Source organism: Eulemur rufifrons, chromosome 8, assembly GCF_041146395.1.
Source record: "Eulemur rufifrons isolate Redbay chromosome 8, OSU_ERuf_1, whole genome shotgun sequence".
Lineage (NCBI taxonomy): Eukaryota > Metazoa > Chordata > Mammalia > Primates > Lemuridae > Eulemur > Eulemur rufifrons.
Genome location: NC_090990.1, coordinates 87763110 through 87787400, shown reverse-complemented (window position 1 = coordinate 87787400; position 24291 = coordinate 87763110). Strand labels below are relative to the sequence as shown.

Here is a 24291-nt window from a genome sequence, read left to right as displayed (position 1 = left end):
GACATTTTTTTCTGTCACAAGCACAAAAGTGCCCTTGAGAGGGGTCTGAAGAGGCCTGGTAGCTGGGGTAAGTCAGCCTGAGATGGCATTAACCCTACATGTCACCCAAGTTCATAAATTACAAAGAGAAAATTGTGAGTTATTTGGTAATAGGTAATTGTTAATCTTTCTCCTTAGATTATTTATTTTTGCAGACCCTGCTTTGGGAAACAGTGGCCTGAAGAACAGAAGCTAACAAAGACAACGAAGGTGACTAAACCAGTATACACCTACCTAAATTTGCAGGTTTCTATTTGTAGTTCCTGAGACATTCCAAACCAAACAAAATGTGCATTATTTATTGATAACTCATTTTCAAAAATTATCCAATCCTCTTCTTTAGACAAGCATGTTAGCAAAGCATGACAGGTATGTTAATCATGTATATGGATGTGTGTATCTTTATGATTAATATACAGGAATTAGAGGCTGGACTCCAGCCAATCTCCATAATAATAGCATAATAGTAAATGTTTTTAATGCAAAAGGTAAATTTTAATTTAAAAGTTGTTGCCTTGAATATAGAACTATGTAAGAACACAATGTGTAGGTTCATTATTTTTCCCCGACTCAGATGTTATGTGTTCATGTTTAGTTTTCTTTAAGTAAATAGGAAAATACAGATTTATGATGAAGAAAAGTAAAGAAAGAGAAGAAAATAGGAGAAAATCCAGGTATGATTGCTCTTTATGAAAATATTTATTTTTTGCTTAAAAATAATACTTTCTTACAAAGCTAAACATGCTCTTAACCATGTGATGCAGCAATCACATTCCTTGGTATTTGTTCAAAAAAGTTAAAAGTTTATGTCCACACAAAAACCTGAACACAGCCATTTATAGAAGCTTTATTCATAATTGCCAAAACTTGGAAGCAACTGAGATGTCCTTCAGTCGATAAATGGAGAAATAAACTGTTGTACATTCAGACAATGGAATATTATTCAGTGATAAAAAGAAATGAGCTTTCAAGCCATGAGAAGATATGGTATAACCTTAAATATGTAAGGGAATAGAAAATAAGGGAAAGAAAACAATCTGAAAAGACTGTATCCTATCTGATTCCAACTATTTGACATTCTGGAAAAGGCAAAATTATGGAGACAATAAAAAGATCAATGGTTGCCAGAGGTTTGGGGCAGCAGGCCCCCAAAGGAAGATGGTGGTGAATAGCCAGAATACAGAGGAATTTTAGGGCAATGAAAACACTCTGTGTGATACTATAATGGTGGATACATTTCACTACACATTTATCCAAACCAATGAATGTACAACATCAAGAACAAACCCTAATATAAACTATAAATTTGATTTGATTATGACGTGTCAATGTACGTTCATCAGTTGTAACCAATGTACCACTCTGGGATGTTGATACTAGGGCTGGCTATGCATGAGTGGGGGCGGGAGCATTTGGGAAATTTCTTTCTTTTAATTTTTCTGTGAACCCAAAACTTCTCTAAAAGAATAAAGTCTTTTAAAATAATAACAATAATGCTCTTTTGAATGGTATAACCATTTAAAAATGGTCATTTTTAATATTAGTTTTATAATTCAACATACATTACATTAACATTTTCAAAAAAATTGCCTTGAAAAAAGTGAAACACACACATTCACACATATACATACACATATATGACCACATTTTACTAGTCCAAAATTCCTAACTCTCAATTATGTATAATTATGAAAAGAATCAGAACATAGTTAATTTAAAAAATAACCATAACTTTTATTTTTCATTTTTATATACAGTCATGCATTGCTTAACAATGGGGATATAGTCTTAGAAATGTGTCATTAGGTGATTTCATCATTATGCAAACATCACAGAGTGTACTTACACAAACCTAGATGGTGTAGCCCTCTACACACCTAGACTATGTGGTATAGTCTATGCTCCTAGGCTACAAACCTGTACAGCATGTTACAGTACTGAATACTATAGGCAACTGTAACACAATGGCAAGTGTTTGTGTATGTAAACATAGAAAAGGCACAGTAAAAACACAGTAATATAATCTTATGGGACCACCATTATGTATGCAGCACTTGATTGACCAAAACGTTATGCAGTGCATGACTGTAATTTTACTTTCTAGGAAACAAATTGATATTACTGAGTAAATTTCATTTTGATGAATATTACAACAATTCCAGTTCAGTCATGGAGACGGTGGCTTTGAAGCAGACTAAAGAATCAGGGAAAATGAGGTTGTTAAGAAAATCTGGACAGGCCGCATTCATAAAATGGATGTGTTACATCGGAATAAAATAGAGTTGAGAGGGCATTCTCTGGCAGTGGGCTGTTTAGATAATCTACCTACTAAGAATGGGCAATTTCTATGAGAAGATCTTACTCTTGGAATCATACTCACGTTCCTCATTCTTTTTGCCTGCACGAAAATTCCTTGAATGTCCCTTGTGGCCCAAGCTATTTAATAGGTTGAAACTACATGGCTATAGCGTGTGGCTCTATCAGGATATGAGACACATGCAGTTAGACGTTCATAATTCCAAGGTCTATGTATGTCTGTGCATACATTCCCCTAGTCCAGCTAACATACTGTGGTGGACAGGATCCCTGCCTTCTGGAATCCACAACCTTGTGTAATCCCTTCAACTTGAGTGTAGGTGGGACCAACTGAATATGGCAAAGGTGACAAGATGTCACTTCTGTGATTGTGTTTTTAAAAGATTGTAGGGTTTTCTTGCCCGGAGGCTGTCTGTCTTGTTGGCTTTCAAGAAATCAGCTGTCACGTGTGAGCTGCCCAGTGGAGAGGGCTGTGTGGCAAAGAAGTGGGGCTGGCTTCTGTGCAACATCCACAAACAAACTGAAGCTCCCCGTCTGACCGTCTTTTGGAACCAAATACAAACAACCAGGCAAACTTGAAAGTGGACCCCCGGAGTCAAGCTTCAGATGACAAACTATTCCTGGCTGACATGGCACTGAAGCCTTGCAGAGAACCTGGCTAAGCCTTGCTTAGGCTCCTGACCCTCAGAAACTGTGACACTATAAACGTGCATTGGTGTAAACTGCTATATTGTGCTGATATTATAACACAGCAATAAAAACTAATACACACATAAACCAGGCTTTCAAAACTGTAGTTTCTTTTCTTGGATTAGATGTACTTCTAATTTCAGAGAAAGTGAAATATTTTTTTTCGGATTTTTTCTTCTCTGAGAAGGAAGATTTTCTTTGTCTGGGCTAGAACCCTAGGAGATGAGTCAAAACTTCTCTTTTTGAAATGATCCCAAATCCCCTGGATTCTGGCCATAAAATTGCCCTAATCTGGATTAAACATTTCCTGAAGTCTGAAGTGTCCTTACAATTACACCCTTTATAACCTACTCCAGCTCACCTACATTATTACTTGGAGCCTACTTTTATGAATCATCATTTCCTCAAAATAAATATGCCCTTTAACATAAATAGATCTAAAATACAGGTGCTCCAATTCACAATCGCAAAGGTGTGGAAACAGCCCAAGAGCCCATCAATACATGAGTGGATTAATAGAATGCAGTATATATACACCATGGAGTATGTCAGCCACAAAAAATGGTGAGCTAATATCTTTTGTGACAATCTGGATGGAACTGGAGACCATCCTCCTAAGTATCACAAGAATGGAAAAGCAAACACCACATGTACTCACTATTAAATTGGAACTAGTTGATCAACACTCATATACACATATGGTAATAAAATTCTATGGAATTCAAGCTGGTGGGAAGAGGGATGAGGGGATGGTAAATTCACTCCTAACTGGTACAATGCACATTATCTAGTGATGGACACACTTGCAACTCTGACTCAAACTGTACAAAAGCAATTCATGTAACCAAAACATTTGTACCCTAGTAATATTCTGAAATTAAACAAAATTAAAAAATAAGAAATAATAAAACATAGGTGCTCTTTGATTATTCTAGGGCTAACTAAACTCTTGTTACCCTGATCCAAATATATTAATAGCTTGAGAGAGGTGGCAGGATTTCTTGGAGAGTAGTAAACATGAGTATATATTTTGAAACAGTTTGTCAATTATATAATGGAAGTTTTCCTTATTAGAAACAAATTACTTGGATTCTAGTCTTAGTTTTTCTAATATCAAATAAGGTGAATTTGTGCACTCTGAGTCTCAGTTTCCTCAACTCAAAAATGATTACTGGCATATTGTGACACTTAAATATTTTTTGAGCCATTAAGAATCTATTTCTTTCTATACACAAACACACACATGAATACAGAAACATAAGGACACACACAGACACAAACACACCATACAATTAGTTTGACAAATCAATTTACATTAAACTTTTCAAAAGCCTTTCTTTTACTTGAAGTAAAATACAGCAATGTATATACAGTGTGCACACATACACACATCCATTGTATTGGACCTAAATTGTTACAAAAATCAACTCTCAATTATTCATATTCATGAATGTGAGTGTGTGTGTGTAGAAAATGAGAATGAGAATAAGGAAGAGAAGAAAGAACCCAGGTTTCCACATGTATATTCATTTTGAAAGACTAATATCCCATTCAATTTTATATTAGAATACTTGGCTTTGATAAGCTACAGTTTAAGGCAAACCTCAAGACCCACTAAAATTTTATATTTATGAGTATCTATTACTTGTTTTCTATCTCAATCAGAATGTGTATTTATACTGAATAAGCTATGAAGTAGTTATACTTTATGTTTGCCTTGGACTTAAAATTAAGTTCAAAACATTAAAAGAAGAAAATATGCATTTCTAATTAGATCATTCTGTTTAGAAGTTATGTTGCAAAATAATCTTAGTATTAAAGCCAGGAACTTAAAGGAAATCTTATGTTGAACATAAAAGGCACAGAGAAAAGGGGTTTCTTTTTGGGTATTTGACAAGACTTTCTCTGACAGTTTTCAAATTATCACCTCTCTGTTCCAAATACATCTTTCATTGCCCTACTTTGTAATACTACAGCTGAAGCATGTGAACATTTCTCCTTTGCCAGATAGCATGATGTCACAATTTTTCAGGAGATGGCACTAGAGAGATATTGCAGGATGAAGAGGCTTATCTTCTTCATTCCTCTGTACTTTCCTCTCCTTGCTCTTATAGCACTCAATGTCAAACAGAGAGTGGGAAAACCAGTGGTACTCACCACCTAGCAAGTTTCAGTGGCATTCTACTGGTCTGAGCAAGTCCCACCAGCATCCCTGCTGGCCTCCCAACAAGACTCAGTGGCACCTCCCATCAAGTTTCATCATTGCCCAGTGGTGGCCTCCCATCAAGTTTTATCATTGCCCAGTGGTGGCCTCCCTTCAAGTTTCATCATTGTCTAGTGATGGCCTCCCATCAAGTTTCATCAGTGCCCAGTGGTGGCCTCCCATCAAGTTTCATCATTGTCCAGTGATGGTCTCCCATCAAGTTTCATCAGTGCCCAGTGGTGGCCTCCCATCAAGTTTCATCAGTGCCTCAGTGGTGGCCTCCCATCAAGTTTCATCAGTGCCCAGTGGTGGCCTCCCTTCAAGTTTCATCATTGCCCAGTGGTGGCCTCCCATCAAGTTTCAGCAGCATCACAATGGGCAGCTTTCCAGCAAGTCCCAATTTTGCCCCAGCAGGGAGCTTCTTCATGAGCTTTTATCTGTACCCTAGTACACAGTTTTCTGATTATCAGCCCTATCCTGTAGAACCTCCACAAACTTCTCTGCCATCTAGTGTGCTGTAGCCCCACCTCCTCTGAAGAGAACTGAGTTTCAGCTTTGGGTGGGAAGCCCCTTCCACATTTGTTCCTTTCTTGGATACTCTTCGATCAGTCATAAAAGTAATGGTTGCTCCCTTTATCCACCATTCTTCTATTTGTTAGAGTTCTCTTTATCCCTTAGTAGTTAATCTCTTGTTACTAGTTAATAATTATTTTTGTTAAACTTTCCATATTGTAATTACTGTGTCATGACTGGACCCCAACTGACATGGAATGATTCTGAGAATAGTACTAGGAGATAGAGTCACAAAGATGGGATTTGGGGACCAGTTGGGTTGTGTCCTTGGGCTTAAGTATAATACTGTACCCTTGCCAATGGGTAATGGGATGCTAGTAATCACAGCATCCAGTGGCATCACAATTAATCACATTATCACCTTTGGTTGATTGTGATAAAGAGCCAATCAAGAAAAGTGCCTTGACAACCCAGGTGGCTGTTCTACTTGACTGTAGGTGTCCTGCACACCAGTGGCTGAGCATGTCACAGCAACAAAAGAGAAGAAAGGACACTGAAACCAGGAAGAGAAGCCCCTCCCTCCTGCAATGTCTCCCTAGCACCCTCTATTGACAACATATAGCATGGTGACAGTTTGCAAAGGATGTTTTGTTTTGTTTTTCTGTTTTCTTTTTTTTAATTTCAGAGTATTACGGGGGTACAAAAGTTTAGTTTACATATATTGCCTTTGTACCACCCTAGTCAGAGCTACACCATGCTCATCCCCCAGAGTATGTATCACACCCATTAAGTGTGAATATACCCATTCCATTCTCCCTCTTCCACCTGCCTGACACCCAATGAATGTTATTTCCATATGTGCACATATGTGTTGATCGATTAGTACCAATTTGATGGTGAGTATGTGTGATGCTTCTTTTTCCATTCTTGTGATAATTCACTTAGAAGAATGGGCTCCAGCTCCATCCAGGATAATACAAGAGATAGTTCACCACTTTTTTATGGCTGAGTAATACTCCATGATATACATATACCACATCTTATTAATCCACTTATGTCTTGATGGGCACTTGGATTGTTTCCACATCTTTGCAATTGAGAATTGTACTGCTATTTGAGTGCAGACATCTTTATTATAGAATGTCTTTTTTTCCTTCAGGTAGATGCCAAGTAGTGGGATTCCTGGATCAGATGGCATTTCTACTTTTAGTTCTTTGAGGTACCTTCATATTATTTTCCATAGAGGTTGTACTAGTTTGCAGTCCCACCAGCAGTGTATGAGTGTTCCTATCTCTGCATGTCAATGCCAACAATTGTTGATTTGGGCCTTTTTTGATAAAAGCTGTTCTCATTGGGGTTAAGTGATATCTCATTGTAGTCTTGATTAGCATTTCCCTGATGATTAGAGATGTTGAGCATTTTTTCATATATTTCTTGGCCATTAGTTTACCTTCTTTTGAAAATTTTCTGTTCATGTCCTTTGCCCACTTTTTAATGGGGTTGTTTGATTGTTTTCTTGCTGATTTTCCTGAGTTCTAGGTAGATTCTAGTGATTAGCCCTTTGTCAGATGTTTAGCATGCAAATATTTCCTCCCATTCTGTAGGTTGTCTATTTGCTCTGATGACAGTTTCCTTGGCTGTGCAGAAGTTTTTGATTTAATCATGCCCCATTTATTTATTTCTCTTGTTGCTGTGATTGCTTTTGGGGTCTTCTTCATCTGGGCTGATGTGTATAATGTTTTCCCAACATTTTGTTCTAGAATTCTTATGGTTTCATACCTTAGGTTTAAGTCTGTTATCCAATGTGAGTTAATTTTTGTGAGAGGTGAGAGGTGCAGATCCTGTTTTGGTCTTCTACGTGTGGCCATACAATTTTCCTGGAGCCATTTATTGAATGAGGATTCTTTTCCCCAGTGTGTGTTTTTGTCTGCTTTGTCAAAGATCAGATGGCTATATGAGGATGGCTTTATGTCTGGGTTCTCAGTCCTGTTCCATTGGTCTATCTATGTCTTGTACTTGTGCCAGCACCATTCTGTTTTGGTTACTATAGCCTTTTAGTATAGCTTGACATCTGATAAATTGATGCCTCCCAATTTGTTCTTTTTAATTAAGCTTGCTTTTCCCATATGGGGTCTTCTCTGGTTCCATAAGAAGCATAGAATTATTTTTCCTAGATCTGCAAAAAATTATGTTGGTTTTTTAATAGGGATTGCATTGAATCTGTAGATCACTTTGGGTAGTACAGACATTTTAACAATGTGGATTCTGCTGACCCATGAGCATAGTATGGTTTTCCATCTGCTTATCTCCTCTGCTATTTCCTTCCTTAGTGTTTAGTAGTTCTCCCTGTATAGGTCTTTCATCTCCTTAGTTAAATATATTCCTATGTATGTTATTTTTTTGTTGTTGCTATTGTGAAAGGTATTGAGTCTTTGATTTGGCTCTCAATTTGACTGTTGTTGGCATATAAGAATGTTACTGATTTGTGTACATTGATTTTGTAACCTGAGACTTTGCTGAATTTGTTTATCAGTTCCAGTTGTCTCATGGCAGAATTTTTAGGGGTTTATAGATATAAGATCATATTGTCAGCAAAGAGCAATATTTTTATGTCTTCTGCCCCTATTTGGATGCCCTTGATTTCCTTCTCTTGTCTGATTGCACTGGCTAGGACTTCCAGCACTATGTTGAATAGAAGTGGTGACAGAGGGTAACTTTGTCTGGTTCCAGTTCTAAGCGGGTATGTTTTCAATTTTTCCCTGTTCAGTATGATGTTGGTTGTGGGTTTATTGTATATGGCTTTTATCATTTTGAGGTAAGTCCCATCTATGCCTATTTTGTTAAGCGTCCTTATCATAAAAGGGTGCTGAATTTTGTCAAATGATTTTTCTGCATCTATTGAGAGGATCATATGGTCTTTGTTTTTACTTCTATTTATGTGTTGAATTACATTTATAGATTTGCATATGTTGAACCATCCCTGCATCTCTGGGATGAAGCCCACTTGGTCATGATGGATTATTTTTTTGATAAGCACCTGAATTCAGTTTCCTAGGATTTAATTGAGAATTTTTGCATCTATATTCCTAAGGAGTATTGGTCTGTAGTTTTCTTTTGTTGTTGTGTCTTTTCCTGGTTTTGGTATCAGGGAGATGTTGGCTTCATAAAACATGTTGGGGAGGGTTCTTTTCTTCTAGATGTTGTGGAATAATTTGTGCAGGATAGGAACCAGTTCTTCTTTGTAGATTTGGCCAAAAACCACTGAATATACATTTTTTCTCATCAGCTCATGCAACATTCTCTAAGATTGACCATATCTTAGGCCACAAAAAAATGTCTCAACAAATTTTAAAAAGTAGAAATTGTACCATGTATCTTCTCAGACCACAGTGGAATAAAATTAGAAATCAACTCCAACAGAAACACTCATGTCTACACAAAGTCATGGAAAACAAACAACCTACTACCAAACAATTATTGGGTCAAGGAGGAAATTAAGATGGAAATAAAAAGATTCTTTGAACTAAATGATAAAGGGGACACAAGTTATCAAAATCTGTGGGACACTGCTAAAGCAGTCCTGGAGAGGAAGATGTATAGCCATAAATACCTACATCCAAAAGACAGAAAGATCATGAACTGACAATCTAATAAATCATCTCAAAGAACTGGAAAAGGATGAGCAAACCAATTCCAAACCCAGCAGAAGAAAAGAAATAACCAAGATCAGAGAAGAACTAAATCAAATCAGTAACAAAAAAACTATATGGAAGATTAATAAAATAAGAAGTTGGTTCTTTGAAAAGATAAACTAAATTGACACACCTCTTGCTAGACTAACCAGAGGCAGAAAAGAAAGGACTCTAATAAGCTCAATAAGGAATGAAAAAGGAGAAATAACAACTGATACCACAGAAATATAAAATATCACCTATGAACACTATAAAGACCTCTACACACATAAACTTGAAAATATGGAGGAAACAGACAAATTCTTAGAAGCACAAAACCTCCCTAGGCTCAATCAGGAAGAAATAGAATTCCTGAATAGACCAATATCAAGTACCGGAATTGAAATGAAGCAGCAATAAAAGAAAAAAACCTTTCTAAAAAATAAAGTCCCAGACCAGATGTTTTCACTCCCAAATTTTACCAGGCCTACAAAGAAGAACTGGATAAATGTCAATAAAATCCAGCTCTGGTATTCTAATGCAGGTGATGAGGGTGGATTTGGAGCCAAGAGGCAACAAATTGATGGATAACTGGCACACATTCTAAAAGGAAGATGATAAAAAGTAAAGATGGGAAATGGTGTGGAAATTGCCATGAGTGGTGCTCCAATCCGGTGTTAGAAGGTGCTTGATACAAATTCCACATGTGTTATTTTCAGTTACTCTCACAAGAATACATTAGGAGGTAATTTCTCCTTGCTTCCCACTTAAATATGAACAATATAGAAAAATAAGAAAATCCTTATCCATAGCAAAAACCAAGACTGGCAGCCAGAACTTGTGAGGATTTACTCCTGGTTGCAAAATATATGGGAGGCAAATTGAGAAACTTCATTTAAAGGCAAAGTATGCATTTTTTGTTTTCTGAAAAAGAGTGAGTAAGGAACACAGCCACACTAAAAGAAAGAAACATGTTATTCTTTCTTCATTCCCTGGCTCCTGTAAAGACCAGAAAACTGAGCCCTGATTTTCATGGGGCAGAGATCTGTTCTCCATCCATTATTCCCATCAGTACCATCCTTCCTATTTTTGCTCACCTCAAGACTTCAGGTCAGGAAGTACAAGGGCTTTGGTGAGGTGGGGTGGGGTGTGGAGGCATTGGCAAAAGCCATTGTATCTTGGGAGATAATTGTCCCAAAGGTTAAAAATGCCCCAAAGTTCTAAAGAATCCTAGAGTCTTAAGAATCATGAAACAAATTTTAAGAATAAAATCTCAAAGTAGTTTGACATGGTAAAATCGTACTATCTTTGTAAACAGTGCAGTGAAACTATGTGCCCTGGGCTCATTGGCAGTGAAGATAGAGAAAGATTAAAAATAAAAGAAAGACAAATATTTATCAAATAAATACAAGCAAAAGGAAAGCAGGGATGGAAATTTTAATTCCAGACAAAGTAGAATATGAAGACAAAAGCACTTAAAGGGCAAAAGCGTTGCAAGAGGTACGGCCCTAATAAAGACAAAACAATCACAAAAAGTTACACACCTAATTATATGGCATTAAATTGTAAAAAAAAATTATAAAAAGCAAAAATTCTTTGAAATACAAAGAAAAACTGAAAGAAGCACAATTGTATGGAAGGTTTACACCACTTTCTCAACCTTTCATAGGGCCAGTAGATAGAGAAGTCTAGGTACATAGGAGGGAAAAAATAAATGCTATAAAGATATGAATAATTAGGGTTTCAACCATTGCCATCAGCCCATGCCCTGGAAAAGGAGATAATGTTCTTCATCTCAAGAAGATTCAGCTCTGGGAGTGCCTATGGATACCATCAGGCAAAATTAGAGAAGTTATAGTCAATTTTTCCATTATATCCATATGACTGGGAAAACAAAATTGCATTGTAGGAGAAACAGCATGCCCATCAGCAATTCTTCCCTATTGATAAATTCTAGCATTGACCTTGTGAATTTTCAAAGTAGAACATTAAGAGTCTTGGTTATCTGTAAACTAATTTGCTGACTTAGGCAAATTAATATATTAGTGCCTAGATTATGTTTCAGACACACTCCAAAGCCCACTATATTAACAAAAAAATGTGTTCTCCACTTCTCAAAGCCATCAATACAATCCTGGGGAGACTGGAGGTCTGCCTGATCCCGGTACCATGTCAGGTTGTGCAGAACCTCTCCCTGAAGTTGTTAGAGCTGGAAACAACTGGAGGATAATAATGGACTGAGCTCTTACCGAGCACTGGTGGCCAACATCAGGAAAACTAAACGTGGTTTTCAAGACTAAGGGATTCAAGATCAGTAGAATAAGCCCAAAGGATCATAAACTGGGTAGCCATCATACTGGGATGGGAAACAAGACTAAGAGACAGATAAAAGCCAAAGGGCCAGGGAATGAAGAAAAAATGACCTGTTTCCCTCTCTGCTTGTAGTATGGTTCTATTCACTATTTGCTTTCTTTCAGAAAACACAAAGTGCATGCTTTCATTTCCCATTATGTCTCTCAATTTAACCCCTATACATTTGCAATCAGGAGGAAATCCTCACAGATTCTGGCTGCTACTCTTGGTTTTGGATGTGGATATGAGTTTTCATATTTTTCTGTATTGTTGGTATTTACATGTGAAGCAGGGAGAGATCACTTTGTCCAAGACAAAGATTGTGAATGTCACTGGAGAGCTGGACTTAGCTGAGATTCTGTGGGCTAATGAGGCTGGTCTAAAAATGTATAGCACTGTAGGAGGGACAGGTCATTGCTCATTAATGGTTAAATACAAAATGGATAACACATCTCCTACTGCCAGGCATCTGTCAGTTCTCCCCTGCCGGAAGTATTAATGGAATTCAGGCCACAAGGAATAAGAAGGAGGTAGCAAGGAATCTCTCTCACTGTGCCCAGAATTTGAGGGTTTCATATTATGGTATGTCTACATATATTATACAACTGTGACTGATAAAACGCTACAAAATGACTTCTATTCTTTGGAAGTACATAAGGATTTAGATTTTAAGTATATTCAAAATTAAAATAAATGGTGTCTATTAGGCTCCCTGTGTATCAAAACTTACTATATTTCACTGATTTGCTGGCTGATGAGGAAAAGCCAATTTGCATGGCTGCTGTCAGTCACATGTGGTCTGGGCATGCTCATGCATTCCAGACCCACCCTGTGTAAACTGGAGAATCATGTCCTTTTCCCATTGGTTTGCATGCATGCATATAAAACTTGTTTTTCCCATAGTGCCACGTGAAAATAAGTGAAGAACTAGCAGCAACGATTACCATTAATCAACTTCTTTGTTGAAACTTCACAGCTATGACCGTGAGGGGCACACTTTCCCCTTACGTCTACAGAGGCCATGACTTCTACTTTGTTGATTTGCTCTCTCAGTTCTGTTTCATGGAGCATTCAGACATAAAGTTGACAACTGTCATTCAACCAAGTTTCTCATACCTGCTCTGTGCTAGGCCCCCTGCTAGCTGTTGAGAGATACTGAGTTGAATACCCCCTACAGGGAGCTCAGGGTTTAATGGGAAAGAACAACAAGTCAATGAATAGTAACCACCCAATGTGATAGCTGCTTTTTCAGAATCTGGGTTATGTACTATGTCCCATGGAAACGGAGTGAGTTTGCCAAAATTCCACAGAAGGTGCGTCCTGATGGGGGAGTATGAGTCGAAGTGAAGAAAGACTGGAAGGCATTCAAGAAAGTAGGAACGTTGTGTGCAAAGCTCATCGAGAACACATGTTTCAGGGACCTGAAAGAAATTTTGTATGGCTGAAGGCCAGAGATAGAGCCAGTAGAGAAAATATATGAGAGAGAGGCCATAATTCTGATAAATATTATTTTAATAGTCTACATTCTTATGTTAACATTTGAAGGTGTCTGCTCACTAAGAAGACTTTAAAGTTGCAATTGAACTAGCTAACATAAAAATGTCCATCATCCAGACTCTATCCCTACTGTTTCTCCCTTCCTAGCACTTAGAACAATACCTGGCACATAGAAAGTGCTCAATTAACATAAACTACTATTATTGCATGTGGTAGATAGCTGCTAAGATGGTCCGATGATTCATGTCCTTATGCAAACCCCTCTCCTTGAGTATGGGCTGGACTTACTGACTCACTTCTAACGACTAGAATATGCCAGAAGTAATGGGCTGTCACTTCTAATATTATGTTATAAAAAGATTATGGCTTCCCTCTTGGGAAGTGTCTCATGTATTCACCCTCTCTAGCTCTCTTTCTCTCTCGGATCATTAGCTGTCTTATCATAATGACTCTTAGCTTGTGGAGAGGCCAGTGTGGCAAGGGGCTGTGCCACATCTGTGTGAGCATGCTCACTGCCAACACCTACGAGTGGGCTTGGATGTGTTTCTTCGGACGTGTGACAGCAGCCACAAGAGTGAGCTTGGATGTGAATTCTCCAGCTCAGCTGGAGCTTTGAGGTGACTGCAACGTTAGTCAATAGCTTGATGAAACCTCATAAGAGACCCCAAGCCAGAAGTACCCAGCTGAGCTGCATCTAGATTTCTCACCCACAGAAACTATGAGATAATGTTTTTTTGTGTTAAGCCACTACATTTTGATATAATTCGCTACACAGCAATAGATAACTGAGTTACCATACTAGTGCCATCTCCTCCCTATCCCTGTCAGCACTGGGTTCCTGGTATATCTTGGATGGGCATATTGGTACTGGAATTCCTCCTTGGCAGTGGGGAACTGCTTGGAACCCCAGCTTTTGTGAATAGGATCCTGATCACCTAGTTAACAAGCAGGTTATCTTACCTCTCTCCTTGAGAGAATGAACCCTGTCATCTTTAGTCCCACTCAATTGATTAGACCATTCATAGAATGATTCTAGTCCAACTGCAGCACAGATTGCTGTGTTTGGCGTACCTCCTTCCCCAGGCTTGGGCACATCAACACTGTGAAGTCCAGTCCCTCTACTAGCTGCTGCTGAGACTCCAGCCAACCTCATAACCACATCTCACTGGGTGGTGACAATCACAGATATTCACAGAAAAACACATGTAGCTAATGCATTTCCTATTTCCATAGTAATCCTTAATGATAATATGACATGCCTTATAAGTAATTACTAAACTTGCTGTATACACTGTCCAGGTGGGAGCATGTGGAAAAATATACATTACTTAGGGAACATTGAGTGTTTGGCAAACAATTTTTGGCAGTTTATTTAACAATGTTGATTTAAAGCCAGTGATGTTATATATAAAAAAGATGTTAAGACCTTGTAACAATGTTCAATATTTACATAAAAATTATGCTCCGCTAAGAAAAGAAGATAAAAATATAAAACCTAAGTGTGCATTCTAAAAATTATTCTCTGCTGGCTTCCTATGTCTTTTCAGTAGTTCCTAAATCCATTTTTCAATTAGAGATTGAGCAAGCACTATATACACAACACCATATGACTAAACCATAGCAGTCTGTCACAGCCACAAGAAAAAGGGAGGGAAAGGAAGAAAGAAGACTTTGTACCTGTGTTCCTGATTATTTTGCTCCCTGTGCTCTGGGATGCAGTTATTGGGAGCTGAAGGACTGATGTAGGAGGGTGTCCTTAGAGCCACAGCTGAGATGGCCACCAGTGGGGATGAGAAGTTCAGCAGCACTGAGGTGGTAGGATGGAAGAGGATATTCGGGTGATGGGTCACATTGATAATCAGTGGGTTCTGCTGGCATGACAGTTCATAGGTTCCTGAAGAGAAACAGAGAGATGAATATTTTAAGCCATTCATCTGGTACCATATTTCCATATCTAATATCCATTTTATCCTCTCAATAGGTGTGTGATTCAGGCAAGATCCCCAACAGTATCAGAGACAGACATCAAGTTGACTCCTGGGTCTATTGGGCTGTCCTCCTGTGGCCCCAAAGGGACAACTGTCAGACTCACCAAGAGAGTGGTTGCTTCCACTGACATCGGTCAGGTAGAGGGTCACTGTTGGCTTCTGATGCTTCCCAGGGACCAGGCCATCAGTCGTCAAGAAAATAAGAATTGCTGTGGCCACTCCTGGTCTATTGAAACACACCTAGGCATAAGCACATTTATGTATAGGCCATTATTTTCACTGGGCTATCAGGATATATGCCATACCATTTTTATTCTTCTCAGATAGCTCACCATTTATAAAGCAAGAGCTTCCTTCTCCTTTACAAATGGGAAAAGCATGGAGTATGCACAGAAGGGTATTCAAAGTTGTACCAAAAGTCAAGTTGAGACAGTGAGAAGATAATTTTCAGTAACTGAGCATCCTATCTTTTCCCTAGACTCCTTACCTCATCTGTTTCCATTTTTTTTTTTTTAAACTTAGGCTTGCCTTTCTTTAAATTTCTCAAAAAGGTCACTCAAAGAGACCATTGCTGCAGACAATAAGCCACCAGACAGCCAGTCAATCCCTCCTTATTGCCAATTGAGAGCAGTGGGCAGGATGATCATCAAACTGACACCTTCTGAATTGTTCTAAATTCTGGGTGCCACAGAGAATCATCTTTCCCATTTTCCTATCTCCTCACTAGACTTTTAGAAGAACCTCTTACTCAGCATGCAAACCCTGACATGGAAGAGGTGACTACAGAGTCTATTGCTTCTGAGATTAGAACCTGCCAGACTGTTTATTCTTACGAAGTCTTCCTGGCGCATCAGGTGTGCATGCTCTGCCCCTGTCTGGAAAATGAGCCAGCACTGAGACAGAAAAATTAAGCTATTTATCAGGAATATTCCTAGATAGTAGGCTGATTAACACAAAAACAGACTTTCAAAGTAAACTCTGGAAGTTTTGTCCCTGGAAATTCTTTGATAGAAAAGAAAATGTCTTAGAAGTTGAAGGATAAAGTACAATCTCTCTATTATTACCTACTATTGAGAGTCCAGTGTTTATTTTCACAGTGGACTTATTTGATGCAGTAATTCTACTTTTTTTTTAATTTCCTATAGATGAACATTATTCTTTATTTCTGTTGAGAATAAACCCCACTTTCCCTGGTGTTACCTGGGCGTTATATTATCAGAATCTGGTGCTGGACCTTACAAAGTTCTGTGTGCCTTTCCTTAGCTTTCTATCAGGTTATAGGGGTGAGAAAGCCCCAGGAAAACCATTCTCAGTGTGAAAGCAGAGTACAACATCTAATAGCAGGGACCTCGTCTAAAAGTGGGCGCAGGAGAGTAAAACATGTTTTTCATTTTAACAGGAATTCCTTCTTGTCCACAGGCTGATTTTTCCTGAGTCTGTGTGTTTACAGAGTGTCCATTTGCCCTGTTGGCTTAATTAGGGCGATTTTGTGATTCGCAGTGGCCAAAACAGCACAGCTCTCCCGTCTTCCTCTCTTCCTTTGAGGGAAAGACCAGCCACACACTCTCTTTCTATAGTGTCTTTTTTCTCCCCTTTTCATTTCCCCTCTTTGAAGTGATAAATATTCCTTCATAACTTAAGAAATTCCCAGACCCATAGGTCACAGCTTGCAATACGAAGTCCTTTGTTCTTGGCTGGATGAGGGCTAGACATGAAACACATCCTGAGGTAACCAAGAGCCCAACTCAAAGCCCTCAACTCCAATAGCAAGTGACATCAAAGCCCCCCTGGGAACTCCTCTTCCTTTCCAGAAACCACCAAAGAGACCTGAGTCCTGGAAGAAATTTCTGGGTCATTTTCTGAGACAGGAGCAGACAGAGTCCAAACAAGTACCTGATGGCTTCACCCCAATAGGTCTCAGACCTGAAGAGTACCGGTGGCTTCAACAAGAAACAGGAGAGCTCAGTTTTGCCATCTTCTGTTGGGTCCCAAAATAGATACCACTCACCTGAAACTAGTTAGTAGAGGTAGGTCTAATGGTGTGTGTTTCTCTGTCCCGAGGGCCTGTGCTCAAAACCTCCAACACATTTTGCATCTCCTCACAATGTGCCTCCTTGCTCTAAGGGTCTTTGAATACCAGTCATTTTGAATCTTAAAGATTTTCCTGGTGGCAGTGTCTCTGTGCAATGATTTGTGGGAAGAGGCTATGCCAGGATTTTAGGCCGTGGCTTAAGGAGGAAAACCCCAGGTGAGATGTACAAAGAAGTCACAAGAATGTTGTGCTACAAAAAGCAAAGAGAGAAAAGTGTTTGATCAAGTTATGGGATGCTGAGTCTTGGGCATTTCCTCTCACAGTGACACGGAAAGGCAGCCAAGTTTCCTTCTCATTTGAACCCTAAATCTGTCCCATAGCAGCAACTAAAAGCACAAGAAAGTATAAACTCTCTTAACCAACTATTGGAGCCTCGAAAGTAGGAACTAGTGTGACTCTGCATATATGTGCATATTCAATCCAAACAGGGTCAAAAGGAGTCAAGCAAATTCACAGTTCTGGACAGATTTGTCCACGCAGAAGCCCTGGGTTTGCTCTAGGGTTGATCTTTGCTAGCTAGTAAATCTGAGCAACCCATCTCTCCTCTCTATGCCTAGGGTTCCTCTGCTCTGCAACTGAGAAATAGAGATATTACCTATCTCATGGAATTACTATGAAGCTTAAATTAAATTATGTGAAAACACATAAAACAGTGTCTATTGTTTAATAAGGACTGAATGTTCAATAATTCTTATTTGCAAAAAATATTTTTACCCTCTTTATACTGCAAGAAAAATGGTGCAAAATAAAATTATAAAATTAAACATGCATATCTATGTTTTAATATATAGAGAATTATGCTTTTCTGAAATGTAGAGGCTAAACAATTTCACATACGCTATTTTCAATTGACACTTGTAGAAATGTGAATTGGTACTCCCAGTTCTGCTTCCATAGAAATTGTTGATATTTGAGGCTTTTGGTATAGAATATATCTCTATTTTATCAATTGAATCTATGAAAAATACATTTTATATATATATTCTTTCAGTAGACTTTTCAGAAAATTCAGTTCAACATGTGTTTATTAAAAAATCTACTTTTGCTGTAGATAGAGGCATAGAAACTTTTAGAATTGACAGTGTAATTAGAAAACTAAAAATGTACTCTTTATTTAAATATATTTTAAAAAGTTGTTCTTTCCACAGCCAAGTCATTCATATATATATCTCCAGACTAATTTTACTTTATATGAAACAGTGAATTTTGTTTCTAGACATGAAAGACAAGTAATAGCTGGAGCAGAAAATTTGGCAAGAGGAAGCTTTACTCACTTAGTCTACTCCAAGTCACCTTTGCCACTGCAAGTGTGACACTGCGCTGATCACCACACCAAATGCATGCTTGTGAAGAGCTGACCCCTTCAAGACATAGTTCACTTGAAGCACCTCTTGGGCACTACTCAGATCTGAGATGTGCTCCAGTCATGCCCCAGGATAAAAATTCAAAGTGCTAGGAAGTCAAAAGAATTGTTAGCTTTCTCTAACATTTTATTATTTGTTTCAACAAGGAGATAGCATTCACGTATAACATGGACAATGTAAAATTAATATGGGCATTCTCTTACAAGGAAGAAAAACTATAGCCAGAGAGCAGGAAGGAGACAGTCCTTTTAGAAAAGCAAATGATTCTCAAATCTGAGGAACAGTCTTAGGATAGAGGGACTGCCAATAAAATTAGCACAGTGAATGCAACACAAAATACCTTGCAACAAAGAGAAAAAGTAGAACAAATATTAAGTTAGATAGATACTGACAGATGGATAGGGAAATCCAGCCCCACACACTCAGTTGCTTTTTCATCCAAAGACTGCATGCTAACTACCCAATCTCACCACTGGCCGTTGGTGAGAGTGAGATTAAAAGAATGTCTCTCTAAGGCAGAACTTTTGGAGTTTAAGAAATCCCTCTTCAATCTGTCTGCTGGGCACAGACACACTCAATTATGCTCCCAAGCCAAGTATTTCAACTTCCAGGTCACCCTTTGTGGTGGTCACTGGATAGCAGACCCTGAAACCATACCACAAACTTGACAAAAATCTTCTCTGAGGTTTTAAACTTCTTTTGGTTAGTTACAGGGTTGTTGTTTTTTCTGTGTCTTTCCATTTTCACTCATCTATGGCACTTCCTGATTCCAGAGGGAAAGGGAAGGCCCTTGAGCAGGAGAAAGTAGGCAGGCACTACCTTCTGTCTGTATGGCACTTTACAGTTTGCCAAGCATGAGCACATGCTTTGCTGGAGCACCCACCAACTCACTGGTTTTTATTCCTATCCGATATTTTTAAACTCTCATACCCCCAGGATACAAATGTTGTATTATAGAAATGTTGTATTATTATAGTGGAAACTAGGATTCTGAAAGCTTCAGTGACTTCCCCTAGGCAAATGCTAGAGAGAAAGGAACTTGGGTTTTCTCAGTTTAAGTTTTGTATTCTTTTGACTACACCATTGTTCTTAATTTGAGGTGAGCAGAAAACCATAGATCAGAAAATTTATTGACACTTGTGCCCTCCCTCCCCTCAACATTGAAGTCACATAAGCTCTTAGGCATAAAAGCTTTATACACTTTTAAGGGGGCTGAGAAACTCCTTTGTGGCCCAATTAGGGTTCAACAGAAATCAGATTAAGAACTCTAGCACTATTGGTTGCACCAAACGACTTTTTTGTAGGTGTAATATTATCCAGTATTGGAAATTTTATGTAGTTCAATCTAATAATACTGCTATGTGTGTAAACTTTAGATATTTTGTCAAGGGAGAGATTAACTTTCAAAGTTCCAAGGGATCTTACATGAAGTCCAAATCTAAGGGATGAAGGGAAGGTGGGAGCCACTGCTCTTTCCAGGGAGCTGACTTGGCTGTCTCCAGGACTGAGGGTGTGAGTCAGAACAGGGAGGTGGGGTTTGAGTCCGTGTTGACTCCCTTCCCACGGCCACGCCCTTGCACCTTTCAGTACTGGTCAAAACCAAGGTGATTGCCTGCGTTATTCCTTCACAGCACAAGTAAGGCTATGAGTTTGTGTGGTTCTTTTCTCAGAAGGGTGAGATCAACCTGTGGTTTTGTGAAATGAAGAGGGAACCGCTATCCCGGCCCCCACTGTCCGAGAGTAGACACTCAGGCATGTATGATTTGGGAAGTCAGTGGAAGAGGCTTGGATGATGATCAGCTCCATTTCCTTCTAAGACCATTTGCTTAAACTGTGATTTTAGATACCAGGACTAAATCTACAGAGATTCTGTGTTAGAAGAGCTTATGAGACACCATGGAAGGAGGTTCAGAAGGTGAGAAAACCAAATCCATAGTGGGCACTGTGGTGTGTCATCCACACATCCCCTTTGTGACTGTGGCAAAGTCTCTTTCCAGAAATTGAAATCAGGTAAAAAAGCCTCCTTACACAAGGCCACTTTCCTGGAGCAGGAGGTAGAGTGGGCAGCCAATATCCAATGACCTTTTGGTAAAGGTGAGTGGTATACAGGGGGCAGGAGGACCACCCCAGCTCTCTCTGGGATGCTGACACCTGCGTGAGGCTGTTACAGCTCCACTCCTCCTTCTGTTCAATCCTAGTCCTTTCATTCCCTCACAGATGTTGATCTAAGGGGAGTTCTCAGTAAACTTTCTGCATGCAAATCTTCATCTCAGAGTCCGAATCCTGGGGAAACCCACTTAAGGCAAAGCCTGAAAGTGAGAAAAGTTGTCATGGAACAGAGATGGAGAGGGTTCTCTTGAGACCAGGAGTGTATTAATATAGTGAGGGGAGGAATGAGAGCATAGCCCAACTGGGCAGGCTTCCATCCGGAATGAAAAACATTGCTATCCCAATTATTCATGACTCTGTGAAGTTTCCATGTCTGGGACCTGCAAAAGCTTCCATGTAAAATCAATAAAAATATACATGAGTAGCAGTCAAATAGGAAAGGAGGAAATGAGTGCTTTACCCTCTGGGAATAAACTGTTCAGCCACTGGGAGGTGGAAGTCTCTTCTGGTGCATTACGCTAGTTTTTGATGAAAATGAAAATCACATACACATAGTTATTTTTGTTTTTGTAGGATTCCCAGAAAATGCAGGGATCTTCATAGGTTAATTTTTCAAACAGTAGAAGATTTTCTTTTGAAGCCCATGAACTTTTTAGAAATTTCAATCATGCATATAAAAATAATTCCAATATACTTTAGAAAATGTTCTGCCATCTTAAATGGAGAATCCTGTACTTCACTGAATAATCAGTTGATGAATTGGAGGTCATTATAAATCATTTTAAGTATCAATTATTTTACTGAACGCTAAAATAACAATCCTCTGAAGCAGTGCTCATCAAACTTTAGCATGCATACAAATAGCTTGAGGATCCTGTCAAAATGCAGATTGTGAGTTAGTTGAGTGGAGATCCTGCAGTTTTAACCAGATTTCTGGTGATATCAATGCTTCTAGATGCCAACCACATTTTTAGTAACAAAGTTTTAAAGGTATTATTAGATCTAATTATCTTTGCCCTTAACAGTTAATAGTCTAAGACTGTAATACTTTCATTCATCATATTTGTTGATTATCTTCTTCTTTTAGAAAATCACCATCAAGCTTAAACTTAAATACAGAACCAGAAGCAATCATCTAGTCCAAACACTTCATTTGAAAGAAACTTGAAGAGAAAACTGATGCCCAGGGAGGTTGTATGATTTTTATAAGGTCACTTGACTGGTTAATGGTAAAAACAAGGCTTACAATACTGGTCTTCCAAGTGTGTGTTTACTCTCATTTTCTAAATCTCCTACCAATGTGTTGTTCTTTTTCTATAGCAGACTGAAAATTCAGATAACTGGCAGTGTTAGAACTCAATGTAAAGTAAACAGGCTCTACAAAGGGTCTTGTCAACTTTCCTATTGACAAAGTCAACAAACCCAAAGTAGTGATTTGGACTTAGTGCTTTCTGCACATAGCTTTTTCTTTTTTGCTAAATTATGAAATCTGGACAGTTTCCTGAATGGTTGAAGTCATCTCTGAATAAGTCATTAGCATGTGATGGATTAAATTTTTTTTTTAAATTAGAAAAATGTTGCCAGATTTAGCAAAAACAAACCAAAAAACAAGATGTCCAGCTAAATTTGAATATTTGATAAGCAATGATTTTTTTAGTATAGGTATGCCCAAGTGTTGCATGGAAATACTTATACTAAAAAATTATTTACTGTTTATCTAAAATTTTAATTTAACTGCTTATTTTTCTTTTTCTGCAACTCAAAGTTGAAAAAGATATAAGAATGCACACAATAGGCGTGATTGTGGGAATCATTTCCAATGTATACATATACCAAAATATCACATTGTACACTGTAAATATATACAATTTTTGTCAGTTATTAAAAAATAAAATGTGAATCTAAAAAGAGAATGCATAGTAAGAAAAACAAAAATGAAGAAGGAAAAGAAAGAAGAGCAGGGAACACAAATTTTAAAAAGAAAAGAAGAATGGAGGAAAAATTTTGTAGATGTTTGTGTATATAAACAAAAAAAGAAAGAGAGAAAATTGGTAAAAGGGTAAGAATGGCATATGCTTTTTGACCAGATAATGATGCAGAGCACACATTTTGACCATGGATTGGTCCTTAATTCCTGAATGAATAAAGACTCACTATTTAAATGCCTCCTAATAAAATACAAGGCCAGGAGAAGGAGGGAAAACCTTTAAAAATGGCACTGCTAGCACATAAAAAGTTGTTATGCCCTGAAAAATCAGTGCTAGAAACAAACAAACTGCTATGATACTAAAAATCCAAGGTTTTAAAAAGAAATTATAGGAGTATTACAAAATACTTAGGGCCGAATGACAATAAAAGCTCTATATGTCAAAATTTATGGGGCACAATTAAAGTAGTGCTTAGAGTCAAAAATTACGGAACACTTAAAACAAATCAGCCAAGCATTCAACATAAAAAGACTAGAAAAAGAACATCAGTGTAAATCCAGAAAAACAAGAAGAAAGGAAATGGCAAAGATAAGGGTGGAAATCAATGAAATATAAAACAACTAGAACAAAAAGAGGGATGAATGAAACTAAAAGCTGTTCTTTGAAGACATTAATAAGTTAGATAAATCCCATGAACATGTAATAAAAAAAAAAAAAACAAAAGGAGAAAAAGAAGGTTGAAAAACATGCACTATTAGGGGGTGATAACTATAGTGCAAATAGAGTTGAAAAATAATAAAAATACATTATGAACAACTTTCAGCACTAAATTTGAATATATGGAGGAAATTAATGAATATTGCATTATTGGAAATATCCAATAATGCAAACTTGAACAAAATAGAAAAATGAATACATTAATAGAAATCAAAGAAATTTAAATGATAATCATAAATCATCCCTCAAATAAAACGAAGACCAGGTGGTTTTACAGATAGATTCTCTCAAATTTTGAAGGAACAGATAATCCCTATTTTATACAAGTGGTTTCAGAAAAGAAAAAAGAAAAAACTGCACAGCCAGTGTTATGAGGCTTCTATTAATATAATCTGGCTATTCAAAAAAGGAACACATAAACTAATTCCACATATGAATATGAATGCAAAAATCCAAAATAAAAGATTAGCCAATACAATCTAACAATATGTTTAAAATATAATATATAATAAGCATGTAGTTTCACACCACAAAAACAAAAATTGTTTGGTATGTAAACAAAATCTATTAATATGGAAATTCAGCTAACAATGGATCAAAGAAAAATCACGTGAACATATCAATTCATGCAAATCAAGTGGTTAAGTTCAGATCATTTGTACAAGTATGTTTTTCAAGGCTGCCCACTGTCCCCACTACTATTCAACATAGTATTGGAAGTCCTTGCGAGAGCTATCAGGCAAGAGAGCAGAATTAAGGGTGTCCAAATAGGGACAGAAGAGGTCAAACTCTCACGCTTTGCTGATGATATG

General features: G+C 37.9%; 1 protein-coding gene across 1 annotated transcript in view; it reads right to left on the bottom strand.

Moving 5' to 3' along the window:
- The window catches only part of PAPPA2 (pappalysin 2), a 306873-nt gene that overhangs the window by 99417 nt on the left and 183165 nt on the right, over positions 1–24291 (bottom strand). The window contains exons 12-13 of the mRNA XM_069478386.1: positions 15374–15509; positions 14959–15175 (exon numbers count right to left, since the gene is read on the bottom strand). Of these exons, the coding sequence (XP_069334487.1) occupies positions 14959–15175; positions 15374–15509 (353 nt within the window). The remainder of the gene's footprint in view (positions 1–14958; positions 15176–15373; positions 15510–24291) is intronic.